At 36.8% G+C, this 23,727-nt stretch overlaps 1 protein-coding gene across 4 annotated transcripts in view; it reads left to right on the plus strand.

Annotated features, from left to right (window-relative positions):
- The window catches only part of COL19A1 (collagen type XIX alpha 1 chain), a 312,174-nt gene that overhangs the window by 239,656 nt on the left and 48,791 nt on the right, over positions 1 to 23,727 (plus strand). For all 4 annotated transcript variants that reach the window (XR_011996755.1, XM_072735110.1, XM_072735118.1 and 1 more), the window contains 17 exons: positions 2,300 to 2,335; positions 3,356 to 3,391; positions 3,486 to 3,539; positions 4,252 to 4,305; positions 5,914 to 5,967; positions 6,659 to 6,748; positions 7,703 to 7,747; positions 7,849 to 7,926; positions 9,489 to 9,524; positions 9,631 to 9,684; positions 9,824 to 9,877; positions 11,253 to 11,294; positions 15,892 to 15,996; positions 16,080 to 16,133; positions 16,399 to 16,452; positions 21,573 to 21,626; positions 23,040 to 23,093. Coding sequence is in view for 3 of the 4 variants with exons in the window: in XM_072735110.1 (XP_072591211.1) it covers positions 2,300 to 2,335; positions 3,356 to 3,391; positions 3,486 to 3,539; positions 4,252 to 4,305; positions 5,914 to 5,967; positions 6,659 to 6,748; positions 7,703 to 7,747; positions 7,849 to 7,926; positions 9,489 to 9,524; positions 9,631 to 9,684; positions 9,824 to 9,877; positions 11,253 to 11,294; positions 15,892 to 15,996; positions 16,080 to 16,133; positions 16,399 to 16,452; positions 21,573 to 21,626; positions 23,040 to 23,093 (954 nt within the window). In the remaining variant the exon portion in view is untranslated. The remainder of the gene's footprint in view (positions 1 to 2,299; positions 2,336 to 3,355; positions 3,392 to 3,485; positions 3,540 to 4,251; positions 4,306 to 5,913; positions 5,968 to 6,658; positions 6,749 to 7,702; positions 7,748 to 7,848; positions 7,927 to 9,488; positions 9,525 to 9,630; positions 9,685 to 9,823; positions 9,878 to 11,252; positions 11,295 to 15,891; positions 15,997 to 16,079; positions 16,134 to 16,398; positions 16,453 to 21,572; positions 21,627 to 23,039; positions 23,094 to 23,727) is intronic.

A 23,727-nucleotide genomic window follows, 5' to 3' on the forward strand; every position in this document is an offset into this window, starting at 1 on the left:
ATAGCATTAGGATACTACTGACCTGGTGATTCATCAGAAGGAGGATCATCCACTTCTAGACTGCAGTCAACCGTAGATAACAAATCATGGAAAAGGGAATCACAGATAAGGGGGAACTACTGAACATCTTTGCCTGCTTTCCTCTCTGCCCCCCACATACGAGAAACACATTTTTACATTATTATAGAGAGTACTTTAGCTCTTTGTGGTCTCAACCTTTCTATCCCAGAACAGAATCCGGACTTGACTTGGCAAAATAAACAGAAGGCCCCAAAAGAGGAATGGTTTTCATCGAAATCTGGATGCTGAACCATTTATCCTGAATGGAAGTTTCTCCTTCACTACTGGATATTTGGAATATGACTATATGCATCACATGTTAGAGCTTATAGTTATAGATGAGTTTACAGATCAAGAAATAGAGGTTCTTCAAAGGCAAGTGACTTGACCAGATAGTAACCATTGGAACTAGGACTAAATATCAAGTCTTGAGATGACCAGGCTCCTAGTTTTGTTTTGTTTTGCTTTTAACTTGTTGCTTTAATCAATGTGGATTCACAGTGGCTCTAAGTAAGCCTGAGATAAGCAAGTGACATGAGCAAAAATAAGCAGTTATATAAGCAATGAGGCCCATTGCTCATATCTAAATATCATCTCTTATCTTAAAAATCAAGTAGAATTTTTGAATTTAAGGCTGACAGATAAGAATATAAATGAAGCCCTGATCTAATATTCAGCAAATAAACAATAATAAGATATTTAATCACATTGGCTAGATACAGGGCATATTATAGTAGGCAAGGTTATGCTAGGTAACAAACTAACCCTGAAATTTCTCTGGCTTTATGCAAGAAAGGGTTTTCTCTTGCTCATGCTACATACCCAGTATGGTTGGATCAGGAGGAGTGGGTACTGACACCCACTGCACTCAGGTACAGGCTGATTATCACCAGGTCCTAAGCCATCTGGAATGCACAATCTCAGTCACCACACAGGGGAAGTGGGACTGGAGAATCATAAATGGGCCTCAGCCTGCAAGAAACACATATCACTTCTGCTCACATGTCATTGCCAAAATTAGCTGCATGGCCCCAGGTAACAGCAAGGGAATAGGGAAGTATGGGAGAGAAGAGTTGAGCCCTGTCGTCCCTAGTACATAGGACATGAGGTGAAAAACACAGGGGTTTACTTACTAACCACTTATCTCCTATTAGTGATTTATTTAAGGGACTCACAGTCCCTAAGAGGACCTTCAAGAGTAGTATTATCTAACATATCATTCTCACACTTTCTCTTGACTTTCATATGCACAAGAAAAAATTTTCTAAATGTATGGTTTCCATCTTATTGTCACCTCACTCACTTCAAATCATAAGTAAATCAAATTACAAATAAAATCAGACTGAGCAACCAAAGCCTGGGATTAAAGTCAAGCTGTTTAGGTTTAAATCCTGAATGATCTCTCACTGGCTATATAACCTTGGGTAAATTACTTAACATCTCTGTGCCTCAGTTTCCTCTAATCACACCTACCCCAGTGACATGTAAGAATTAACTAGAATAGTGATTAGATCAGTGCTTGATACATTACAAGGATTTAATGAACATCAGCTATTATTGTTATATATGTATAACTTGAAATTCTCTAATAAACTTTTACTAGGTACCAACAGAGTACACCAGAATGCTGTGATAGTTGAGATGAATTATATCCCTACATTCACAGAGTTTATAGGCAAGATAAACAAGGAGACATAAAGTGAGTGAATGCTATTTTAGGAGAAATAACTCATAGTTACTCAGAACCTTTCTGAGTCTCTTTCCTCGTGCTTAAAATGGGACCATATCTTCCTCCAAGCATTACTGTGAACATTAAATGAAATCATGTCCATGTAACTTCAAAAACAAAAGCTAAGAAGAGAAAGCATGTGAGTGTGTGTACACGTGTGAGTGTATGTGTGTGTGTGTGAGAGAGAGAGAGAGAGATCATCTCTGTGAACCATGCAAGAGGAAGCTTTGGCCTTGGGCAGCATTCCAATTTGTTCCACTTAGAATTCTCAAAATAGTATTAGAATGATTAACTTACTGTTCTCCTGGGAATATGAAAGAGTTTTTTAATTAATTTTTATATGCTTCCTTTAAACTGCACAAGTGGACTATGTGACATTCTGAGTCATTTTCAAGGCTTTTTTGTGACAGAGATCTGAATTTGGCCTGCAGGATTTATCCACATTTGGTTTTGGACAGTTTATTTCTCAAAATGTTCGTAAATGATTCTGTTTTCTACCCATTTTCCTAGGGGGAGCCTCTTTCCAAAGGTGAAAAGGGAGATAGAGTAAGTAGATGTTTTATCACTATCTTGGGTCTTCTACTTCATCAATTTCTATCTCTCTGATTTCTCATATGTATACTTTGGAGTCAAATACATTTGATAAAATAAGCTCTCTGAGCATTTTACTTTTTCCTCTGTGAATTTTGACTCTTTTATTTTGATAAATGAGAAATTTTGAACCCAGTTAAGCTTTGTCATGTGATGACACTTTACCACTTGGCTTGGGTAGTGTATATTTTCTTTAACCATTACCATTTGTGATTAGACACAAATGTTTTGAAAGACATATATTTAAGATATCTAAAATACAAAATGAAAATCCAAGATTTTTTTTACAAAAATTCTGTTAATGATACAAATTGAATTTATCAAACAGGATGATTTTATCAAAGGGATCCATAAGTCATGGAAATAAGGAAAGCAAACTCATAATAGACAGTATTGTCCCTTTTTGTATAACCTTAACTTTTTTCTGTTTTTTTTTTTTTTATTAAGTACCAATGATGGAATCACCATAACACAAATTTTACTTTCTTTTCCTCCTTCATATACCCAATGATGGAATCACCATAACACAAATTTTACTTTCTTTTCCTCCTTCATCTGAAGTTTTAATTCTCTGAGATGTAAGATTAGCTGACAGCAAATCATGACAATGTCACCTAAGTGGAGAATGAAGTGATTACAAAGTCAAAGTGATACTGGGCAATAAACTGTTATAAAAAAAAGAAAGATATCCTGAAACCAATACTACACTACATGTTAACTAACTTGAATTTAAATAACATAAATAAATGAAGAAAGAAAATAAGGAGTTATTATTTACTTATTAGCAATAAGTGTTTTAAATCATGTTTTAGAATGCCTCTCCCTAACTTCATCATATCATCCATATTCCCCCTTTATTATACTTTAATTACTAGAAATGCAGATAAATTCAAGTATTAGAGATGCTCATCCACATCTGAGTTTAAGCATTACATAAATGGTTTTTTTTTTTTTTTTTTTTTTTTTTTTTTACAGGGAGAACCTGGGCTAATAGGATCACAGGGAATAAAGGTAATCTCCTGACCTTCTTCATTGCATCTCCAACCCAATGAGATTGCGGAGATTAAAGTAACCGTTTAACTTTCCTTCCTACCCATGTGTTCAGGGCGAACCTGGAGATCCCGGTCCCCCTGGTTTAATAGGAAGCCCAGGACTAAAGGTATATAAGAAATAAGTGAGATAAAAGAGGAAATAATTTTGGATTATAGCCATTTCCGTGTAAAACAAAGTGCTCTGGTGTGCCACTCATTTTCTTCACAAGTGTTCTCAGAGACTTTATCATGTTTCCACGGTGATTTTCCCCCCACTGACTGCATTTATTACACACATAGTAATTGTGCCTTTTGGTTCACAGTAGGGTTTTTAATCTCATTTTCAGAGCATACTCACAGTAGCATCCCTAAAAGCTTTAGAGTAAATAATGTGAGCAAAACCAATGACCCTGAGCTATATCTTTAAAGTGAATGGGATTCAAGATTCAATCTCTAAGCTTTAAAGTGAATGGGATTCAAGATTCAATCTCTAAACCAAAATTATGCAGATGCTTGATTTCCCCATGTAGAATTCCACAGGAGTGTCCCAAGAAAGATCAGTTGCCAGGAGGTGCAGGAAAAATTAATGTGCTGTGCTCCCACCAAAGTGTAAGGCAGGTTATCCTGGTGTCACTTGCTGGTGGGGAAAGACCCATTTAAATGAGAACATCTTCAAACTATCTTTGTTTACTCCAAGCACATTTCAGAATTTCTCAGAGAAGGTAGGATGGTAGAAAGCTCGTCTTTCTGCAGATAAAGGTCATACCATGTTTTACGTATATTCAGGTATGATCTAATTTTTTGTAACAGAGTTGAAAGATATATCACCTTCTCTTTCAGGGTCAAGAAGGACCTGCAGGCTCTATGGGACCCAGAGGACCACCAGGAGATACTGTATGTATAGCACATACAGGTGTCTTTGATATGTGGAAATTAAATCAATGTCTTAAAGAATTTCTACATCTTTCATGTGACTTAGTTATACTACCTTTTCCAAAGACATGGGTCATCTCTACTACCAAAACTGATGACACTTGATGTCAGGGGTTATTAGGAAGGTTAATTAATCATCTTAATCAATTAAGACTCACCATCATCCTCACTTGAGCAAAATAAGAGAAATAGTTGACCATAACTTCTTGGAAACTGATCTCTATCTGATCACAATTCTAGCACTTTCTATGCAACTTAGAATCTTTCCTTTTCCCATCATCTTGGGAATAGTCCTGTGACCTTCCTACATTCATATGAGGTCATTTTGAATATTATTAGCCTAATACATCAGTCTTTGGAAGTCAAATTAACTAAATTATCATTTTGGACGTGCTTGTCAGTGGTGTGCTACCAGTAACAGAACTTGGAAACATCAAAGGAAATAAGGACAACTATGAAAGCAAGCATTTTCATTATGTATGGCTTTGGTTCAATTCTCCATCCAAAAAAGATACTTCTTAAGCTTTTGTTGTTTTCTTGCAAGAGCCTCTAAAAAGAATAGGTCTTTTGGCTGAAAATATTTCTATAATGCTATTAGAGAAAAGTTCCAGGTTGCATTATAACCTAATTCTAGTGGTCTCACTATTCTCTCTGTCTCTGTTGCTCTCTTTCTCTATCTTTCATGTCTTTTAAATGCATTTTTCTATCCATTCCCCCAGATAAGCCTTTTGTCCCTTGGGCAACCACCCTAGCCTGGCCTTCTGACTACTTGGGAGTTAAGACTCGCCATCATCCTCACTTGAGCAAAATAAGAGAATTGGCTGGCCATAATTTCTTGGAAACTGATCTCTATCTAGCCACAATTCTAGCACTTTCTATGCAACTATTTGATCTCTCTTTTCCCCATCAATATGGGAACAGCCCCATGACCACCTGCTGTATTCTCCATGCTTCCTGACCGAGCTTCCAAAGGTCTCTTTTTCAGTGCATTTGTTCTTCTTGGTGCTTTGAACACTCAGTTTGTGAGCAAAGCTTTTTGTTGCTCCCTCAAGCCATTTAATGAGCCGGTATAGATGTACCTAGTGAAGAGATCTTGTGAAGAGAAAGAAAATGCTGGTGGCACAGGTAGAACCATAGGTTGCCCAAGAAGTGAGATTAAGTGATAGCGGCTGGAGCTAATAAAGAGAATAAAATCAAAGGAGAAAGAGCCACTGTTGCCAAATAGAGTAAAAGTATATTTTCCTATTTACCCCATCATCCTTCTAAATCATAATGTGATGCTACCAACTACCATCCTTCCACCCTTTCTTGGGAATAATATGGATGGGGCATTTGGTTCAAGTTTCCCTTATTTGGTTTCTTTTTTATTACTTCCAGGTCACTTTGCTTGAAAAAACAAGCCACATATTTTCACTAATATGTTTTCCTCTTTAATAGGCCCAAATCAATCCATCCCCTTATAATTTGTATCTTAGAATTCTGTTCTCCTGACAAAGACTCACAGATAGAAATGCTTTTATAATAGGAGATACTCTAATTGTTCTTTTCCATTAATTCTGAATTTTCTAGGGCTTGCCAGGAGAACATGGTATCCCGGGAAAGCAAGGCATTAAAGGAGAAAAGGTATAGCTCCCATTTTAGCCATTTTGTAAATTAAGTAGCTAGGTTGGAGGAGGAGCCAGAGGATCATCAGGGCTTTGGGGGAGAGAAGGGATAGGACAAGGCTGCTGGGATTGTGCAAGAGACAGATAGACACATAAACTACGACGTGAATGGTGCCCCCTGGAGTTGTGCATTGCGACAGCCCTCATTCTGACACAGAAATACAAAGTGACAAAATGGACTGATTCACAGATGAAGACCTCAGGACCCAGAAAGTCTGTTTCAAACTCAGCGACAGATTCTGGAGTAGATCCGGGAAGTCTCTATCTTTCCGGACCAGTTCCTTGTTGTCTACATGGAAATAATATATTAATATTGAACCTTTACTCACAAGTAACTTAAAGAGAACACAAGAATCATCTTAAGAACTTCTGGATAGATGTCCCTTTTGTGCATGTATTTATATACATGCATATGGCATGATAATTGCTAAACTTATAACATTACTCATCACAAAATCAAAATGCATTTAAAATAACTAGAACAGTGCCTTGCATGAATGAGGCCCTCAGTGCATATTGTTGAATCAGTGAATGAATGAGAAAATGAAGTTTGGCTATGATAATACCTTAAAGCAATGGAAACTACTCCCTGCACATCTCCCACCACAAACCCGAGCAATGAAGTAAAGATCTTACCTTGTTTTCCTCAGGGAGATCCAGGTGGGATCATAGGCCCTCCTGGGCTGCCAGGTCCAAAAGGTGAGGCAGGTCCTCCAGGGAAAAGCCTGCCAGGGGAACCGGTAAGTACCAGCCATCTTAATATCTCCCTTGGAAGTTCACTAATTTCTGCTTGTATGTTACCAATTTCAGATCACAGGTATAGGAATAAGGTGAAGTCTGCAGAAAAAGAAATATTCATCTTGTTCTTTAGGTCAGAGCTCTAACCTCTTTGGAAATTTGATAGAACTGAAGGGATCTCTTCTGAAAAGAAAAATCCACATACCCATTTTATGTAGAGTTTTGAAAGATTCATAAGCCGCCCCCCTCCCCAAATCTTCTGCATGAATTCTTTAGGGTCTATGGAGCTAGTAAGATAGACTAGTTTAAAATCACAAACCTTCCTAGGATGCTATTGTTAAAATAGAAGAACTATTTCTGAGCTTTTCTTTCCGGAGGTTCTGCAAGGATGGGCATTCGTGGTCATTTGCAGAACATGTCCTTGTGGCCCAGGCTATTTCCAGGACATAGAAAAACTGGATACCTGAAAAATCTAAGGAACCAATATGCCTATTTCACATACTTTTTCCCTCATCCTCTTTGATGTTTTATACTTATTGTGAATAATAAATAGTTCTCAATATCAGATGCCTCATTTTAAAGATAAAAACATCATTTTTATTTTATTTTAATCCCTGTATATAGTGTTATATTCGTTTCAGGTGTACAATATAGTGATTCAACACTTTCATAGATGACTCAGTGCTCACCATGATAAGTGTACTCTTAATAGCCTTCACCTGTTTCACCTATCCCCCCACCCACCTCCCTTAAAAATGAAAACATCTTATATTTTAAAGTAACTATACAAAATCTATAACCTAGGGAAACTTGTATTCCCTCTACTTTATTCTTTGACAGAAAAGCATTTGTTCAAGGATGAAGCACAATGAAACATTGTTGAGTTATAACCTCCAAAATGCTTTTAACCTTTTTAGAAAAAGAAACTTATTTACCTCTTTTTTTTCTTCTCTTAGGGATTAGATGGAAATCCTGGAACACCCGGTCCTCGCGGGCCAAAGGTATGAAAATATCATAGCTAATTTCTAAAGAATTAATAATAAAATACAAAAATTTTTTTGTAGCTTGAGCCTCATACTAACAGAAGCCTCTTGTTGCACAGGGTGAGCGAGGACTGCCAGGGGTCCACGGTTCTCCAGGTGACAGAGGCCCACCAGGGGTAGGAGTTCCTGGCCGAACAGTAAGTGAAATTCCATCAAGCTCTTAAAACCCTGTTGGTTCCAATAATCAAATAAAATCCAGTGACAAATTTGAATCAGGAAAAATAATGAAATGATCAGAGGAGGAAATATAAACACTAGTCAGAGTGAGAGAATTCATGAGCCTTGAGGTTACATCACCGAGCACAGGGATGGTGATGTTTATTGATGTACACATGCTGGACTCACGTACACTGATTTTGGGTTATAAGCAGTTATTTTACCCTTTATTCCTCTATTCTATATATTAAAAAGTACAAATTAATGTTTTAAAGATTATACAAATATCTGAGATTAAGTTATATATTACTGTTTGATTTTAGTGAAAATAAAATAAAGTTAGTTTTTAGTGAATTTAAAGTGGAGTATGCATAAACAATATAATATCAAAAATCTCTTAAGTAATATCTTCAGGAGCAGAAAATATAAGTCATTTATAATAGGGTAGACAGAAAATAGGCAGTTTTTAAAGATATGTTTTAGCTACAAGAACAGTGCCTGATAGTAACAACCCCTGTATGTGTACTTGTTGACTAAATAGTAGTAAGAGGTAGAACTTTTTATTTCCTATGAAAAAAAGGAGAAGATTCTGAAACAAGAAAAGTAGAATTCTAATGACATTAGTTTGGGAAATTGGCCTTGTAATGAAGTTATCATGAGAGCTAAAAGAAAACATAGTGAATAGGTTACATGTGTGTGATTGATTCTCTGGGGCAAGAATATAAAAGACCACTGGAGATGGGAGATTAAACACAGTATAAAAAAAGGATCAAGAAATGACTAAAGAAGTGAAGGAGGTTGAAGGAGAAAATTAAAAAGTTTATTAAGGGCACAGTATAAATAGAAAGGGTGCAAACAGTAGCTTTGACAGTAACAGCAATATGAATATTTCTTTTAAAAAATAAGAAAGGAGATATCATTGAGCAGTTACTGAAGCCAGCTGCTGAGAACTCAACTTTTTATTTACTTGGGTTGTCAGTTCCTCCCTCCATGGTGTGTGGTTATGTACCAGGGAGAGAGCTATGATCATTAGGTTCACTGATCACTTCCTAGCCTCATGTTGGCTACCCCAAATTCCAATTTGCTAAAGTAGAAAAAAAAATGACAATTGATGCTTTACTGCCTGTTCCTGTCACTGAACACCGGTTCTGGCAATGTCTTCAAATGGAAAAATGACTCGAAGTGGAAAGCAACAAGGAAAGCAAGTTCTGAGCCAGTTAGCCTCTCAGCAGCCAGGTTCCAAACAGACAGACTTTGGGTGCACAGAGTATTTGTGAAGGGACAAGGACAGATGATGGTACTCAGAGAGATATCCTAGGAATCCTAGCAAAATCACTCTGATGTTTCCAGCAACAGGCATCTGGTTAGGTGTTTACCTGCCATTCAAAAAGTCGTAGCCCGCTTCACAGAGTTTTCAGGGTGTGTGATGTGGCAAGCCCTGTTGTTCCACTGAGTAAATTATAATATATAGCTCTTTATCTTACTTGGATAATTTATGGACATTCCTGGAAGAATTGTGACATTTGGATCTCATTCTACTCAGGGCTCCCAAGGACCAGCTGGAGAGCCAGGTATTCAGGTAGGCTCCTTAACCAAGTTATTGGGCACAGCACATCTAGCTTGATTATTTTGGGGAAATTACTAAAAAGCTATTCTCATAAGTAACTATTCTCCCCCTTTGACAGGGCCCTCGAGGTCTCCCTGGATTGCCAGGAACTCCAGGGACCCCAGGGAATGATGTAAGGACCATCTTTACCTCCTCCTCCCAACCATCCCATCTCCTCCACCACCTTTACCTCCTCCTCCTCCCCACCACCCCATTTTAATCTGCACCTGTACCACTGTGCAAAAATTTGAACACAATGATTCTGTTTTCAGGGAGCTCCAGGGAGGGATGGAAGGCCAGGTTTGCCAGGCCCCCCAGGTGACCCGGTAAGTCAACAGACTATGCCTGATTTTTGTATCTTTAATGCACCCAAAAGCCAAACAGCCTACCAAGCAACTTTTACTGTCCAAACTAATTAGAATGCTCAGTGACTGCTTGGTGATTTTGTTTATCCCCATTATTTTGTAGAGGGGGAAATATTCAAGCTGCATCAGCATTTTTGTGCGTGTGATGAATACTTATTTCCTAAGGGTATAATTCAGTTGTACAGTTTTGCCCCAGGCTGAGCCTTGGCACATAATGTCTCAATCCCATGGAAAATTGAGTTAAAATATATAGCCACAATTTCTGTTCTTTTTAATGCTACTGACTAAATGAATTTCATTCTTCTAAATGAAAGTTTGCAGGTAAGTTACCTACAATGTGGTACATATCCATTGATTCTGTGGCTTTAAAATGCTGAGATGATTAAATTATAAAAACTGGCTTGAGTAGGCTCTTAAAAAATGGGTTTAGGCACTAACTGTATGTTCCAAAGTTTTATTTCAGGATGAACCTGGCTTTGAGCGACAGTGAAATCCCCTTAAATAGCCTCAGAATCGGCAGTTATAATTTGAGAGGCCATATGGTACATGACATTGTATTAAGAGTTTTGTATGATAAAATCCAAATCTGGCCTCTAGGTTCTAAGTCTCACAAATCCTTCTCCCTCCCACACTGGTTGGGCTTTATGTGCCTTTATAAGCTACGTGCAGAGGCATATTTTAGCCTTATTTTAACTCCACTGCCTAGTGAATCATGTGTGTGCATTATCTAGGATTCTTATAAAGTGTTACTTGGGTTTCCAGTGTCTCTCTCAAAGGACATTTTAAGACATGAGGCCTGAACACTGCCTGAGTTCCCTCAGTGGCTCTCTTGCAAATCATATAAGCCACCTATTGACTCTTTTGAACTTCAGTGAGAAAGAACTTTAAGGCAAACTCACTCTAGACTTTTCATATTTCTCAGCAGCCTGATAATTTGCTTGGCAGAGTGGTGACTTCCTTTTAATAAATGATTTACCTTCATGTATTATTTAAAGCTAAGAATATATTAGGGTTCGCATAAAAGTTGCCATGTCATGAAAATATAAAATAGAGATGCATAATCAAAATAACAATATGAGTGTGTTTACGTGTTCATAGTAGAGGAATAGTGAATACTTCTCAAAGTGATGAGTTCTGTCATTGTCATATGCCTATTTGGTGATATGAACATAAAGCCAACCATTCTGACAATGAGGCTCTTAGAAGCCCCATGACAAATATCAACTGGCATGGCACTTTGAGAAAAAAATCTACATTATATTGTATGTTTGTATTGTTATTATGTGCATGTATAAGTATAAATACATGTATCTGGGTTTTTTCTCCTTAAATGCAGATTGCACTTCCTCTCTTGGGAGACATTGGTGTCTTGCTCAAGGTACTCTCTTGCTATCTAAGAAATTATGTATTAATTTTTAGGAAAAGTTAGAAAGGAAATCTTGATCAGAAATTAAGTTAGCTGCTTAGCCTGAACTAAAATGCGATTTTTAAAAGGCAGACATCTTTAAGATAGAAAAAGGAACACATATTTTTATGTATGTATGTAGTGCCACTTGTACTAATCCCTCCACTCTCTTCTTCTTTACCTCCCTGTCAGTTTGGGTGTAAGGGGTGGTAGGTAAAGGTGGGAGTTCTGAGATGAGCCACACAGAAGGAACGGTGTCATCAATACTCTTAAGTAGACCATTCTCTTGTCTAGAGGGACAGCTTTCTCACATTATGAGTGTTTAGCCACCCTGGCTCACTACTGTGAAACCTAATCCTTCTCACTTGGACCTACCCTCACCAGTCTCAGGATGAAAAGCAGTGCTGTTCAATACACAGCTAGCTGGCAAGGCTGAACTTTGATGTCATGGGATTTTACAAAGTGAGTTATAAAATTCCAAAGCCAAGAATTGCCTAACACCTGTTATTCTATTAAATAAAAACTATCTTTATCTATTATTCATCTCATAAGGAATTAATCTTGCTACCGTTTTTTTGTCTCTAATACTGCCCTCTGTTTTATATGTAATGTAGATGGGGGAGAATGATAATGGGATACCTGTAAGGCTACGCTTTTATAATACTTTTTTCATGGCATGCTACGACTGAGTGAACCCCTATGGAAGCCTGTCTTTTTACATTATACTCAAACCTTATGTGTCCTATGAATGGACAATATATATGAGTGTACACACACGGAGGCTATATGTGTATACATGCGATTTATTTTATATTCCTAGCATTTAGCCCAATGGTTTGTACAATGACCTACATAATAGTAGGCAGGCAGGAATATTTGTTGTTTTAAATTCAAAGATTCAAGAATTTTAATATAGATATTTGCTAGATATTTAAAAACCTGAGAATATATTATACATAGCAATATCAATATAAAAATAAATTACAGGAGGTTTTTAAGACCTTCAAAAGTCAACATTTTCGTATAAGTCAAAAGAGAATATTTAGGGAGATTTTAAGATCTTATATTCATTGAGTTATAGTTACATGACAGACATCACACTGCTTTACTTATATCATCTCACTTAATCTTCACAATAATCCTGTAAATTTAGACTGTGATAGTATCCCCATTTTACACATTAGAAACTAAAGTTCTGAGCCACCAAGCAGCTTCCTCAGAGTCACACAGCTAGTAAGCACAACATTAACACATGAACACAGGTCCTCACACATTTTCTTAGTTTCTTCCCAAGGGCAGTAATACTGGAAATGGCAGGATTCTAAGAGTTATACCTAACCATTGCAGAATAGTGGAATCAGAACTTGTACACTTCAGCAGAAATGAATATTCCAATAGAATACAGAGTAGCTCACAGAATACATGAAAAGACTGAATAGGTTCTGCCAAGGAGAACCAGGACTCCAAAGGCCTGGAGTGGGCATCCTTAATAGTTTCACCAGGTCAACATCCCTTTAATGAGTGTGCTCTGCCACTGTTCCAGCCCTGACATTATCTCCCTGAGGTTCTCAACCCCAGGAGAGTTCACTGGTGAGAGGCAGGATGCCTCAACTGAGAGTCCCATCGAACTGCATTCCATAGAAGAGAGAAGGATGGAGTTCCCCAAAGCAGAGCCTAAATACAGGGATTTAGATTGGAGATTGGATCTGTTAGGCCCAACTAATGTAATTTTAAATCCTGATCCTATTTTATCGTTATCCAATGCATTAGGTCTCCCTCTCAGGCCAGAGTCTTTAGCAAACTTGGTCATCTGCTTTCTGTTTTCAAAAATATCTTTGGTTAAAGTGTAGTAAAGAACTGACATAATTCCAGGCCCAAGTGAAATCCCTTCAGAGTTCAAAGATTAGGTTAATCTGTGTATCAGTTCCTCTTTGAGATTGTACATTGGCTAGTAACTCTTGCATCTTTATTCTCTCTATAAGAAAATCTGAAGACTTTTTTCAAGACCCTCAATGAGATCACTTCCCTTGATTTACCATTCTGGTAATCCTAACCTAAAGAAAATGGGGTCTATTTGAAATAACTCTTAGGTAATTTTATTGTCTCATAATGATTACACTTTTTTTGTATTTTTTTAATGTATATTTTTTATTGGAGTTCAACTTACCAGTATATAGTGTGACACCCAGTGCTCATCCCATCAAGTGCCCCCCTCAGTGCTCGTCACCCAGTCACCCCATCCCTCCGCCCACCTCCCTTTCCACCACCCCTTGTCCGTTTCCCAGAGTTAGAGTCTCTCATGTTCTGTCTCCCTTTCTGATATTTCCCACTCATTTTTCTCTTTTCCCTTTAATCCCTTTCACTATTTTTTATATTCCCCAAATGAATGGAACCATATGTTTGTTCTTCTCCAATTGACTTACTTCATTCACCATAATAACCATCCAGTTCCATCCATGTTGAAGCAAATGGTGGGTATTTGTCGTTTCTAATTGCTGAGTAATATTCCATTGTATACATAGACCACATCTTCTTTATCCATTCATTTTTCGATGGACACCGAGGTTCCTTCCACAGTTTGGCTATCGTGGACATTGCTGCTATAAACATTGGGGTGCAGGTGTCTCGGCTTTTTACTGCATCTGTATCTTTGGGGTAAATCCCCAGCAGTGCAATTGCTGGGTCATAGGGCAGATCTATTTTTAACTCTTTGAGGAACCTCCACACAGTTTTCCAGAGTGGCTGCACCAGTGCACATTCCCACCAACAGTGCAAGAGGGTTCCCCTTTCTCCACATCCTCTCCAACATTTGCTGTTTCCTGTCTTGTTAATTTTCCCTATTCTCATTGGTGTGAGGTGGTATTTCATTGTGGTTTTGATTTGATTACAGGTTTTTTTAATGCTTTATTAAAACAATCAATTGAATAATTCATTCTAAAATGTTGCTGCATGTTGATATGCCAGGGTTTTGCTTCATACTGATATGCCACATTTATTTGTCTACAGATACAATAATTCATCTTCTTTATGCCTTTTGCAATATAGAAAACTTCTTGGTTTTCATAAGCCCTGAGGCATCTTTCTCTCTTCATAGTTTTTCAGATATTATAAGTAATGGATCTACAATTATGTAGGTATTTTTTAAATTCTTCTACCAACACATTAGCTCTATGAAAATATCCTGATGGCAAAATTAGTTTTGGGAAATGTTGCACACTCTGGCTCCCTTTTATATATACCAGCTCTAAGAATGGACCACCATGAAGAGAGATCTTTAATCCAGCATTTTTTAGGGAAATTGCCTCAGAACTTTTTCAATAGTATACGAAATTTGTCTTCCAAGAAGGTATTTTTGGAAATCAGACTTATTCTGATATTCACTGAGTCAAAAATATTGAACTTGAATAGCTATGGGTTTTCTTGCCAACTTCTCATTAACGGCAAGCTTCATTTCCCTTTTTATATTTCAAGATTCTTCCCTTTGGTGAAAAGGATGGAAGAAGAGAGGCTGATACTGTCCTACCTTCTGTCAACTGTTGAAATTAAACTATCTCCTCCATTCAGCGGTCCCTATTCTGTGCCTTTCCTGATCACATTCTTATTCTAACAATTTAAAAATAAGCATTTTTAGGGCTTTTCGCAAACACCTTTTCTTTAGCAATGTGATAAGAAGTTTATCTTGTGATCTCAGACACTTAAATTCAAGCCTTTCCTGATCAGCTAAAGGTTATAGAGAGGCAATGGCAAGGCAATTCCACTTAGATTTCCTATCTGCACTTGGATTTGACATGGAGTCAAGTCCAAGTCACTCAAGTAATTACTTCTCACATGAGTGCTTCCACTGACAAAATGTTGGTAAACTGTGTGCAGGGTCTTACAACTAATTTTGTCCTCAAAAGGAAAAATCCTTTCTTCACAGCTCATTCTTTCTTTCTCTTTCTTTCTTTCCTAATGATTTATACTATTGGTTGTATGAGGTCTGTAGTCTGGTTAGTTATTCTAAACTTTATTACTACCTCCCCTTTTAAATATGCTGTTAAACAATTGAAACAGTCTATGTTCTTGATTTATGTGTCTTTTCCTTATAATTTGGAACTTTCCATTTACATATCATCATAGACATGCTTTTTAAAAAAAAAACTTATTTATTTATTTTACAGAGAGGAAAAAAGCGCATGTACGAGCAGGGGTCAGGTTGTGGGGGTAGAGGAAAACAAGCAGACTCCCCTCTGAACAAGGAGCCTGACCTGGGGCTCAATCCCAGAGCCCAGAGATCATGACCTGAACTGAGGTTAGGAGCCAGATGCTCAACAGACTGAGCCCCTTAGGCACACCGACATCCTTTAAAAAAAAAAGTCACAATATCATAAACAGATACTATTGACTAGCTTCATAAGTAGTTTTTACCTCATGAAAAGTCTTTTCAAATTGGTTAAATGAAGTCACTGAAAGAAGTGCTGTAACAATTACCGTATCATTGGTCTCTGACAAAGGTTCAAATCTGATCAGACCTCACTTTTATAAATTGCTTTGATGAATCTCTCAGTGACCTTATCTCTATACTCATTAGAACTTCTGTGGCAACTGCCAAGCCAGTGTCCCCGGGCTGAAAAGCAACAAAGGAGAAGAAACCAGCGCTGGTGAGCCTGGAAAGTATGATTCTATAGCCCAGAAGGTGAGAAGGCAGGCTGCATGTTGATGAGCCCTATAGTTTACACCTAGTGCCGTCTCTCATTTCCAAATTGCTCTGTCCTCTAGGGGGACACAGGTCCACGGGGTCCTCCAGGAATCCCAGGCAGAGAGGGACCAAAGGTAAGGCAGTTTCCTCTACAATCTGTGCTACTGCCAGTTCAGTGTGGGGGGAAAAAACAAGAACAAAAACAAACTTAAAGCACACTACTTTTTATGAGAAATATTTTTGGAAAAGTGGTGTAAAAGCCATTTGCAAAGGTTATTTTTTTGTGTGCCCTGACTCTGTCCAAATTACATGTCCCAAGTGTACTAAGAAGAGATATTACATTATTTCAAAAGATGACAAAATTATTCAGTATACTAGCTGAATCTCTTGTCTTTTTAGGGAAGCAAAGGAGAGCGGGGCTACCCTGGGATACCTGGAGAGAAAGGTGAAGAGGTAAGACTCTTGTCTGATAATTGACTCTCTTTTATAGATTCAAGGAAGGACATCAACCTGTCTATAGCTCATGTTTAATGCTAAGTCAAAGAAAAAAAAAGATTTAGGTATGTTGTTTCAAATGTCAAGACAGTTTAAATAATAATACATTGATGTTTATCATCATGATTCAGTTTTTGAGATAAGGAAAATAAAACACAGAGTGGACCCATCAGGTACTATGTTTTTGTTTTCATGTGGCAGATAACAATTCCAGCTCTCTCAAGATAAAAGGAAGGATTTACTAAATCGAATCCCAAGGTAGCTATAGAATTAAACAACCAGCCTAGGGACAAGGGCAGCTCCAAAAAGCAGAACCTCCCTGGGATATTGCTATAACATGCATGATTCAAATTCAGTGACCTTGGTTTGTCTGTCTCTGTTCAACTTCATACTCTTCGGAGAAAAAAAAAAAACCCTACCAAAAGGATCTGATTCAACTAGTTTAGATTAGCTGCCCACCCCTAGACTAAGGTTCAAAGTCAAATGTACTTTTGAGACAATGGCATAATTTTCTGACTCTAAGCCATGGTGATGCTCAGGATATCATTCTTTTCCTGCATAATTTACCTTAACTCTTGGAAAAACCAATTAGGATGATGAATTGTTGTTAGTTTAAACAGTTTTGATGCTAATAATTCTTAATGAAAGTAAGTAAGCCATCTGGTATATATTAACCTTGATGTTAGTACTGAAAATCATAACGGTATAAAGTAGACCACTTTTTTGAGTCAGAGTTATATTTCACATTACAAATTATCACCATGTGTTATTGTTTTTAATATTGATTTTATTCTAGAGAACTATGAAAACTGGCTTGCTTTTTTTCCAAATTAAAAATTGAAGAAAAAAGAAATACAACATTTATTTTCATCTATAAACAAAGCAGTAAAGGCTTCTTCATGCTTCACAGGAAATTTCACTAATGTACAAGCCCTATATCTGATTTTAATAGTCTAACAGCTTTTAACTGCCTCAATTCAAGGAGTAGGCTGTAGAGGCAATTGAAAAGATAGTAATAAAAAGATCAGGAAATAATTAGAATTCAGGTTTTCTATAAGTGACTCTAAGTTAAATTTATAAGAAGTTAATTTTTATTGGTTCTGCAGGATACCTTGCTCTCTTGGTAAACTGAAATGCATCATTATTATTATTCAACTATTTTAGTATGTTCTTTCTTAAGTGTAATAGAACCTTGTTACCTGTGGGGAATATGTTTTAAGAACCCCCCCCCACCCTTGGATGCCCAAAACTGCAGAGAGTCCTGAGCCCTACATATACTAATTTTTCCATGTGATAAAGTTCAACTTATAAGTTAGGCACAGTAAGAGATTAACAATAATAACTAACAGTTAATCACAATAATTATAACAATATACTATAATAAAAGTTACGTGAATGTGGTATCTTCTTCCCTCTTCAAATATCTTTTTATACTGTGCTCATCCTTCTTGTGATGATGTGAAATGATAAAATACCTATGTGATGAGATGAACTAAGGTGAATGACATAGGCATTTTGACATGGGTGTTAGGCTGCTATTGATCTTATGGCCATAAGTCAACAGGAGGTTTATGTGCTTCCAGATAGCAGTAGAATACTGAAACATTGGAAAGGCAAACTACTGTATACTTCTTGAATTCTTAACAGAGAATACACAAAATTTACACAAGACTCTTATTATATGAGGAATTATTATTATTATATGTAGCAATTTCAGAAGGAAATTCTTTTTGGTTGTTTCTTCACATCACATGAATTATATGAATAAGCCTGAAATAGCATACTAATTCAGTTGGGCCTTTTGGAGAGGATAGGGTAATGCAGGCTTTTCCTCTCAGACAGATAGGGAGTTAATGAATCTCATCTACTTGGGTAGACTCAATGAATAGTATCTGCTTGGACTGAGATACTACTTGAAATTATAATTTATTGATTTGTTTAGGTGAATGAAACTTTGAGAATGTGTACATTTCTAAGTGGCCAGTAAACTATACTATTTTAATATGCATATAATATCTATTGTACAAAATCTCAAGTATCTGTTCTATTCTTAGTGGAAAAGACACAGAGGGAATCTCATCTCTTTGAGGACTTCTAATTATCATGTCTTCATTTTAAACTGTTTCGGGACTTAGAGGAGCTGCCTGTTTGTTCATTGCTCTGAGAAGAGGGACATTACCCTCTACATTTTTTCCAGATGTTTCACAAATCTAAGTAGCAACTTAAAAGACACTAATAGAACACACTCACCTCTCATACAGTGAACTCTTGCTTGGAATGCAGATTTTCCTACAATATTTCAGGATAATAATTGATAAATAGGCCATGAAAAATATTGTCAACCATAAATTATAGCAATGGAAAAATAAATATTCTTGGTAGCAACTGAGCTAGGACTTGTAAAATCAAACTATCAGTTCAGAGAAAGAACTTAGCTCAAATGATCCTTGAATATCTTTGCAATAAATTTTATTTTGTATTTTAGTTTGGCACTATATGCTAAATTGACTGTCCTACTCTTTAATATGTATTTGTCTTCTTTAATGACCATCTTGTCTTCTAAAATTATCTTATTGCCCTTTATGCATCCATGGTAACTTTTACCCTTACTACAAAATTTCAGCTTGTTCAGAGAAAGACTGCTGAGAATGATTTTTTTTTTATTTATGGACTAAGGTTTATTTTAAAGTTTAATGTGGTCATCAAAGGTTAATGAGTCCCAAGCTTATAAATTAAACTACCTAAAGACTCACTCAGCATCTCTTGACTGATTCAGTAATGAGACTAAAAGTAGCAAAAAAAGAATACATATGTACACCCATATCTTATACATGTACATATAGAGAGAATTTTATGGAAATGTGGGTATTTTGAGATAAAGCAATTTGTGGTATGGCATTTATAATCTCCAGACACTTAGAGGTGCCATTTCCAAAGGAAATTTGTTTCCTTTCAATTTATAAATCTATAAATATGTTAAGGGTGAGGGAGTAAAAAGAGACAATGCAGCATGCCAGTGTGTCCCATCCACACATCTGTGTGTGCACATGCACACACACACACACACACACACACATACACACACAGCATTGCCAGTGAGGACGATACCATTTTGAAGAAAGAATATGTCCACATTGTTCAACACAAGTATACATAAGATTTTACCCAAAACTCTTATTTAATGAGGAATTTCAGCATGTTTGAGGAGATTCTTTTCAGTATTTCTTCATATCATAGCACACGAAAAAAACCTGAAGTAACATACGATCCCATTTGGCATTAGATGGACAGGTCTGGCAAGAGCTTGGTCCTTAATCACACTGATGCGAAGAATCTCGATTCAAGAGAACCTGGGCCGTATATAATTCTCATAAATAAATATGCAGTAGTTTTACCATGGTCGCTCCACCTAATATTTATAATGTGTGTAAAAATGTATATTTCACAGTAAACAATAAAGGAAATTTGTTATAACAACGAATGGTTTGGTAATATAAAAAGATTACTCAGTAAAGAAAACTAAATCCTGAAATAGGGGGATCATTCAATCTAGACCTTGACACATCTTATGGTTATCTGAAATAACAAAAGTGTATTTAAAAACATATATTTCTAGTTACAGAAGTCATCTGAGTTCATTACAGAAAACTTGGGAAATACAAAAAAGCACTAAAAAGATAAAAGTACTGCTAAGGGAGAATAATTGGTAATAGTTATATTATGGTCTACACCCCTCCTTTATAATTCCAAAGCTCAGAACCCTCTGAAAACCCTGGAAAAATTTCCCAAATATGCAGGAAATTCTTTGGCAGCAGAATCTGACCTGAAAACACATGGAGCCAGTCTATTTATCCCACTTGATAAGAATATCATGTTTTGCTACAGAAATATTTGTATGTTTATTAGAGGGTGCTGCCCTAGGCATCACGGGGAGTGTCGCATAGTATCTAGTGTGAGCGCTATGTTATTTTCGTTAAAAAAAAAAATCAGAAAATTCAGAATTCTGAAACACACCTGACACCAAAGGTTCCAGATTAAGTACTTTGAACTTCTATCATTCTCATCTTTTAGAAGTCCATTGATAATTTTTTTAAGATTTTATTTATTTATTCATGAGAGACACAGAGAGAGAGAGAGAGAGAGAGAGAGGCAGAGACACAAGCAGAGGGAGAAGCAGGCTCCATGCAGGGAGTCTGATGTGGGACTTGATCCCAGGTCTCCAGGATCACGTCCTGGGCTGAAGGTGGCACTAAACCGCTGAGCCACCCAGGCTGCCCCCACTGATAATTTTTAATAATTTATACATTACTCCGTGGAACCCTTTGTAACTGTAATTTTTCCATGTTAGCCAATAGTTTACTGAAACATGATTTTAATAACTGCAAAATATTTTATATTATTCTATGTATCTTATTTAACTAATTTGTTGTTGACACACTTGGTAAAAGAACAAAATTAATTACATAAACTACCAGTTAATCTTGCCAGTTCTTCCTTGAATATATGAATATATCAGTATCTTAAACCCTATCCAGTATAATTAGCATTATTCTACGAGTCCAAGAAGAGGGAGGAGGGGATATTCATTCACTTTTATGCTTAAGCCATTAAAGGGTTCTAAATTTAAATTCACTGATGAGCCAAATTTCTTCTTATAATGAACTGTTCAGCTAAACTAAATATTATATCATAAAACATATTCCATTTTTCCACTAGCTGAATGAAGCATTAGTGTAATCGTGTATTTCTTTGATGGCATGCTGCCAATCTGAAATTTGTATGTCCATGCTTTAGCAATGCCAGATTCTCAGTGATGCTATTGTTGATGGGGTGGCTCTGTGAGCTCAGAAATGCTCTATGAATCACCAAACACACTAAATTATGTTTGCTGCAGATTCCATGTCATGGCATTTTAGCTCATCATCCTTACTTTTTGAAAATGGGTATTTGTATATCGTATATATCATGCGTTTCAGCCAACAAAAATGTTTAATTTCAATAGTCAAAATATTCGGTCAACTAAAATGCCTTGTTTCTAACTACATAGCAGATTTTATGGTAGGAACTGTTTCTTCTAGGGTCTTCAAGGAATTCCAGGCCTTCCAGGTGCTCCAGGTCCCACTGGACCCCCTGTGAGTATTTGCTAAAGCTATTCCACTCACGTTTCATATCTGCTGGGATGATGCAGGGTGAACTAAATTCTCCGTTCCCTTTTGTTCTCTATGCCTCTCTGTAGATTATCCAGCCTTTGCCTGGAAAAGTGGCATCCTACCTCTCAGATTTTCAGTTAGTATTATTTTAAGGCTGCTCAGGGTCGTGGAGATTTGTCATCAAAATTCTGCCAGAACAGAAAGCAGTCTGTGATTAAACTAGTCTATTTAAATAGAAGTTAGATGTAAAGGAGCATTATACTTTTTCATTATCATTTTTTTGACATTAACCTTTGGAAGAGATAGTCAGATGGTTACACCCTTTACATTTTTAAGTACAATAAACTAAGAATATATATTTTTAAAGAGGGAAAAATGGGTCAAGTATTATCATATTTGATTTATCTTAATTCCTATTTATCCATTAAAATACCTTCTACTTTAATTAGCAGTTTTTTTTCATTGTCCCTCAGACATAACTTTGCAGTCTTTGTGTCTTTGGTTATACTGTTTTCCTGAAACAATCTCTTTTCCTTTCTCAGCTGCTAAGCCCAACCTGTCACTAAGGTGGAGCTGATAATTCTAGGGTAGCCAGTTAAAATACAGGACATGCAGTTAAATTTGAATTTCATATAAATAAATGGTTCTAGCATAAGTTTGTCCCAAGTATCATATTTTTATTTGCTAAATCTAGCAACCCTACTCAAGTCTCATGTTCTCCAGCAATTCCTACGAGTTCCTATGCAAATAGATATTTACCTCACAAGTAGGCATGTGGGCATGCTCCTTTGTACTTTAAAGCATGGATTCACCATAATTAAAATCTTATCATTTATGCTTTTATCACAATTGTGTAGAACAAACATGGCTTTAAATTGTACATTAAAATTAAAAGTTAAGAGAAGAGTTGTGAAAGGAACCATGGAAATTATAGCTAAGTCCAGTCTCAAAGAAGAATTAAAATTACATTTTATTCTCCATTGGTAAAATGCAGATCACATCACTTAATATGCACATTGTTAATTCTCCCGCGTCTTGAAGTATTTAAAATGTTGATCGCTACCAAAATTATAGCTCATTTAGAAAGGCATAATGTTATGTAAATTGCCATTTAAACAGCAAGGCTAAATTCTTAAATGTATCAAAAGGTTCCAGTTAAGGTCATTAAATGTGGTTGGCCAAGGTGAAAAAGCGACCACAAATACAAATTTTACCCTTGCAAGGGCTTATCAGCAGGATACAGCTGCTGTATCAGCCTGAAGAAATATAAGCTTTAGGGCTGATTTAATTAGGATCAAATGACCTTTAAAATGTATCAGTTTTACAACCAACTTCCAATGCCTTTGGCCATTTAGTTGGGTTTTTTTGTAACACACTTAGTTTTGTGTTTTACAGGGCTTATTGGGAAGAACTGGACATCCTGGTCCTTCAGGAACGAAGGGTGACAAGGTACAGAGGAAATGCCTCACTTACTGTCTGAATTGGGGCTTGGGGGATGGCAAGGTGAGACACTACAGAGAGATCCATAAAATCAAGCAAAACCTGAAAGTAGGAATAATGTCAGGGAATAGCTATTCGGTAGTGGATTTGGAAAGACATAGGTACAGAAATCAGTCTGAGTACAGGTTCCTAGAAAAAAGGATTAATAGAACATTGGTGTCATATAGCAGAAGTCCAAGCTGGATTCAAGGTCCTGGATATCTAGTTATGTGGATGGATGGAATGGAGGAAGCTTCCTACAGGTAAGATGGTTTGCATCAGGGAGTTCCAGCCACAGATGCCAAGGCTTCAGATTTGCTGAGAAAATCTGGAAGTTCTGTCTTTTGAGGATCATAGGGGAAGTTCACTAAGTAATTAGGACACTTGTTTTCTGGGTTATCTAACTAAGTGGACTAATGGGTTGCTATGGTCTGAAGGGAAGACCCGAAATAGAGGAGTCTCATGTCGGAAGACCACGGCTTCATATATTTCCCCAATTTATGTCTAAATTGTGTGAAAACAGTGTGAAACAGACACAGCTAGCCAACGAGTGAATTAAGACCAGGTATTGAGATTAGGGAAGTGAGAATCAAGAATCCACATA

This window comes from Vulpes vulpes, chromosome 1 (assembly GCF_048418805.1).
Source record: "Vulpes vulpes isolate BD-2025 chromosome 1, VulVul3, whole genome shotgun sequence".
Classification (NCBI taxonomy): Eukaryota; Metazoa; Chordata; class Mammalia; order Carnivora; family Canidae; genus Vulpes; species Vulpes vulpes.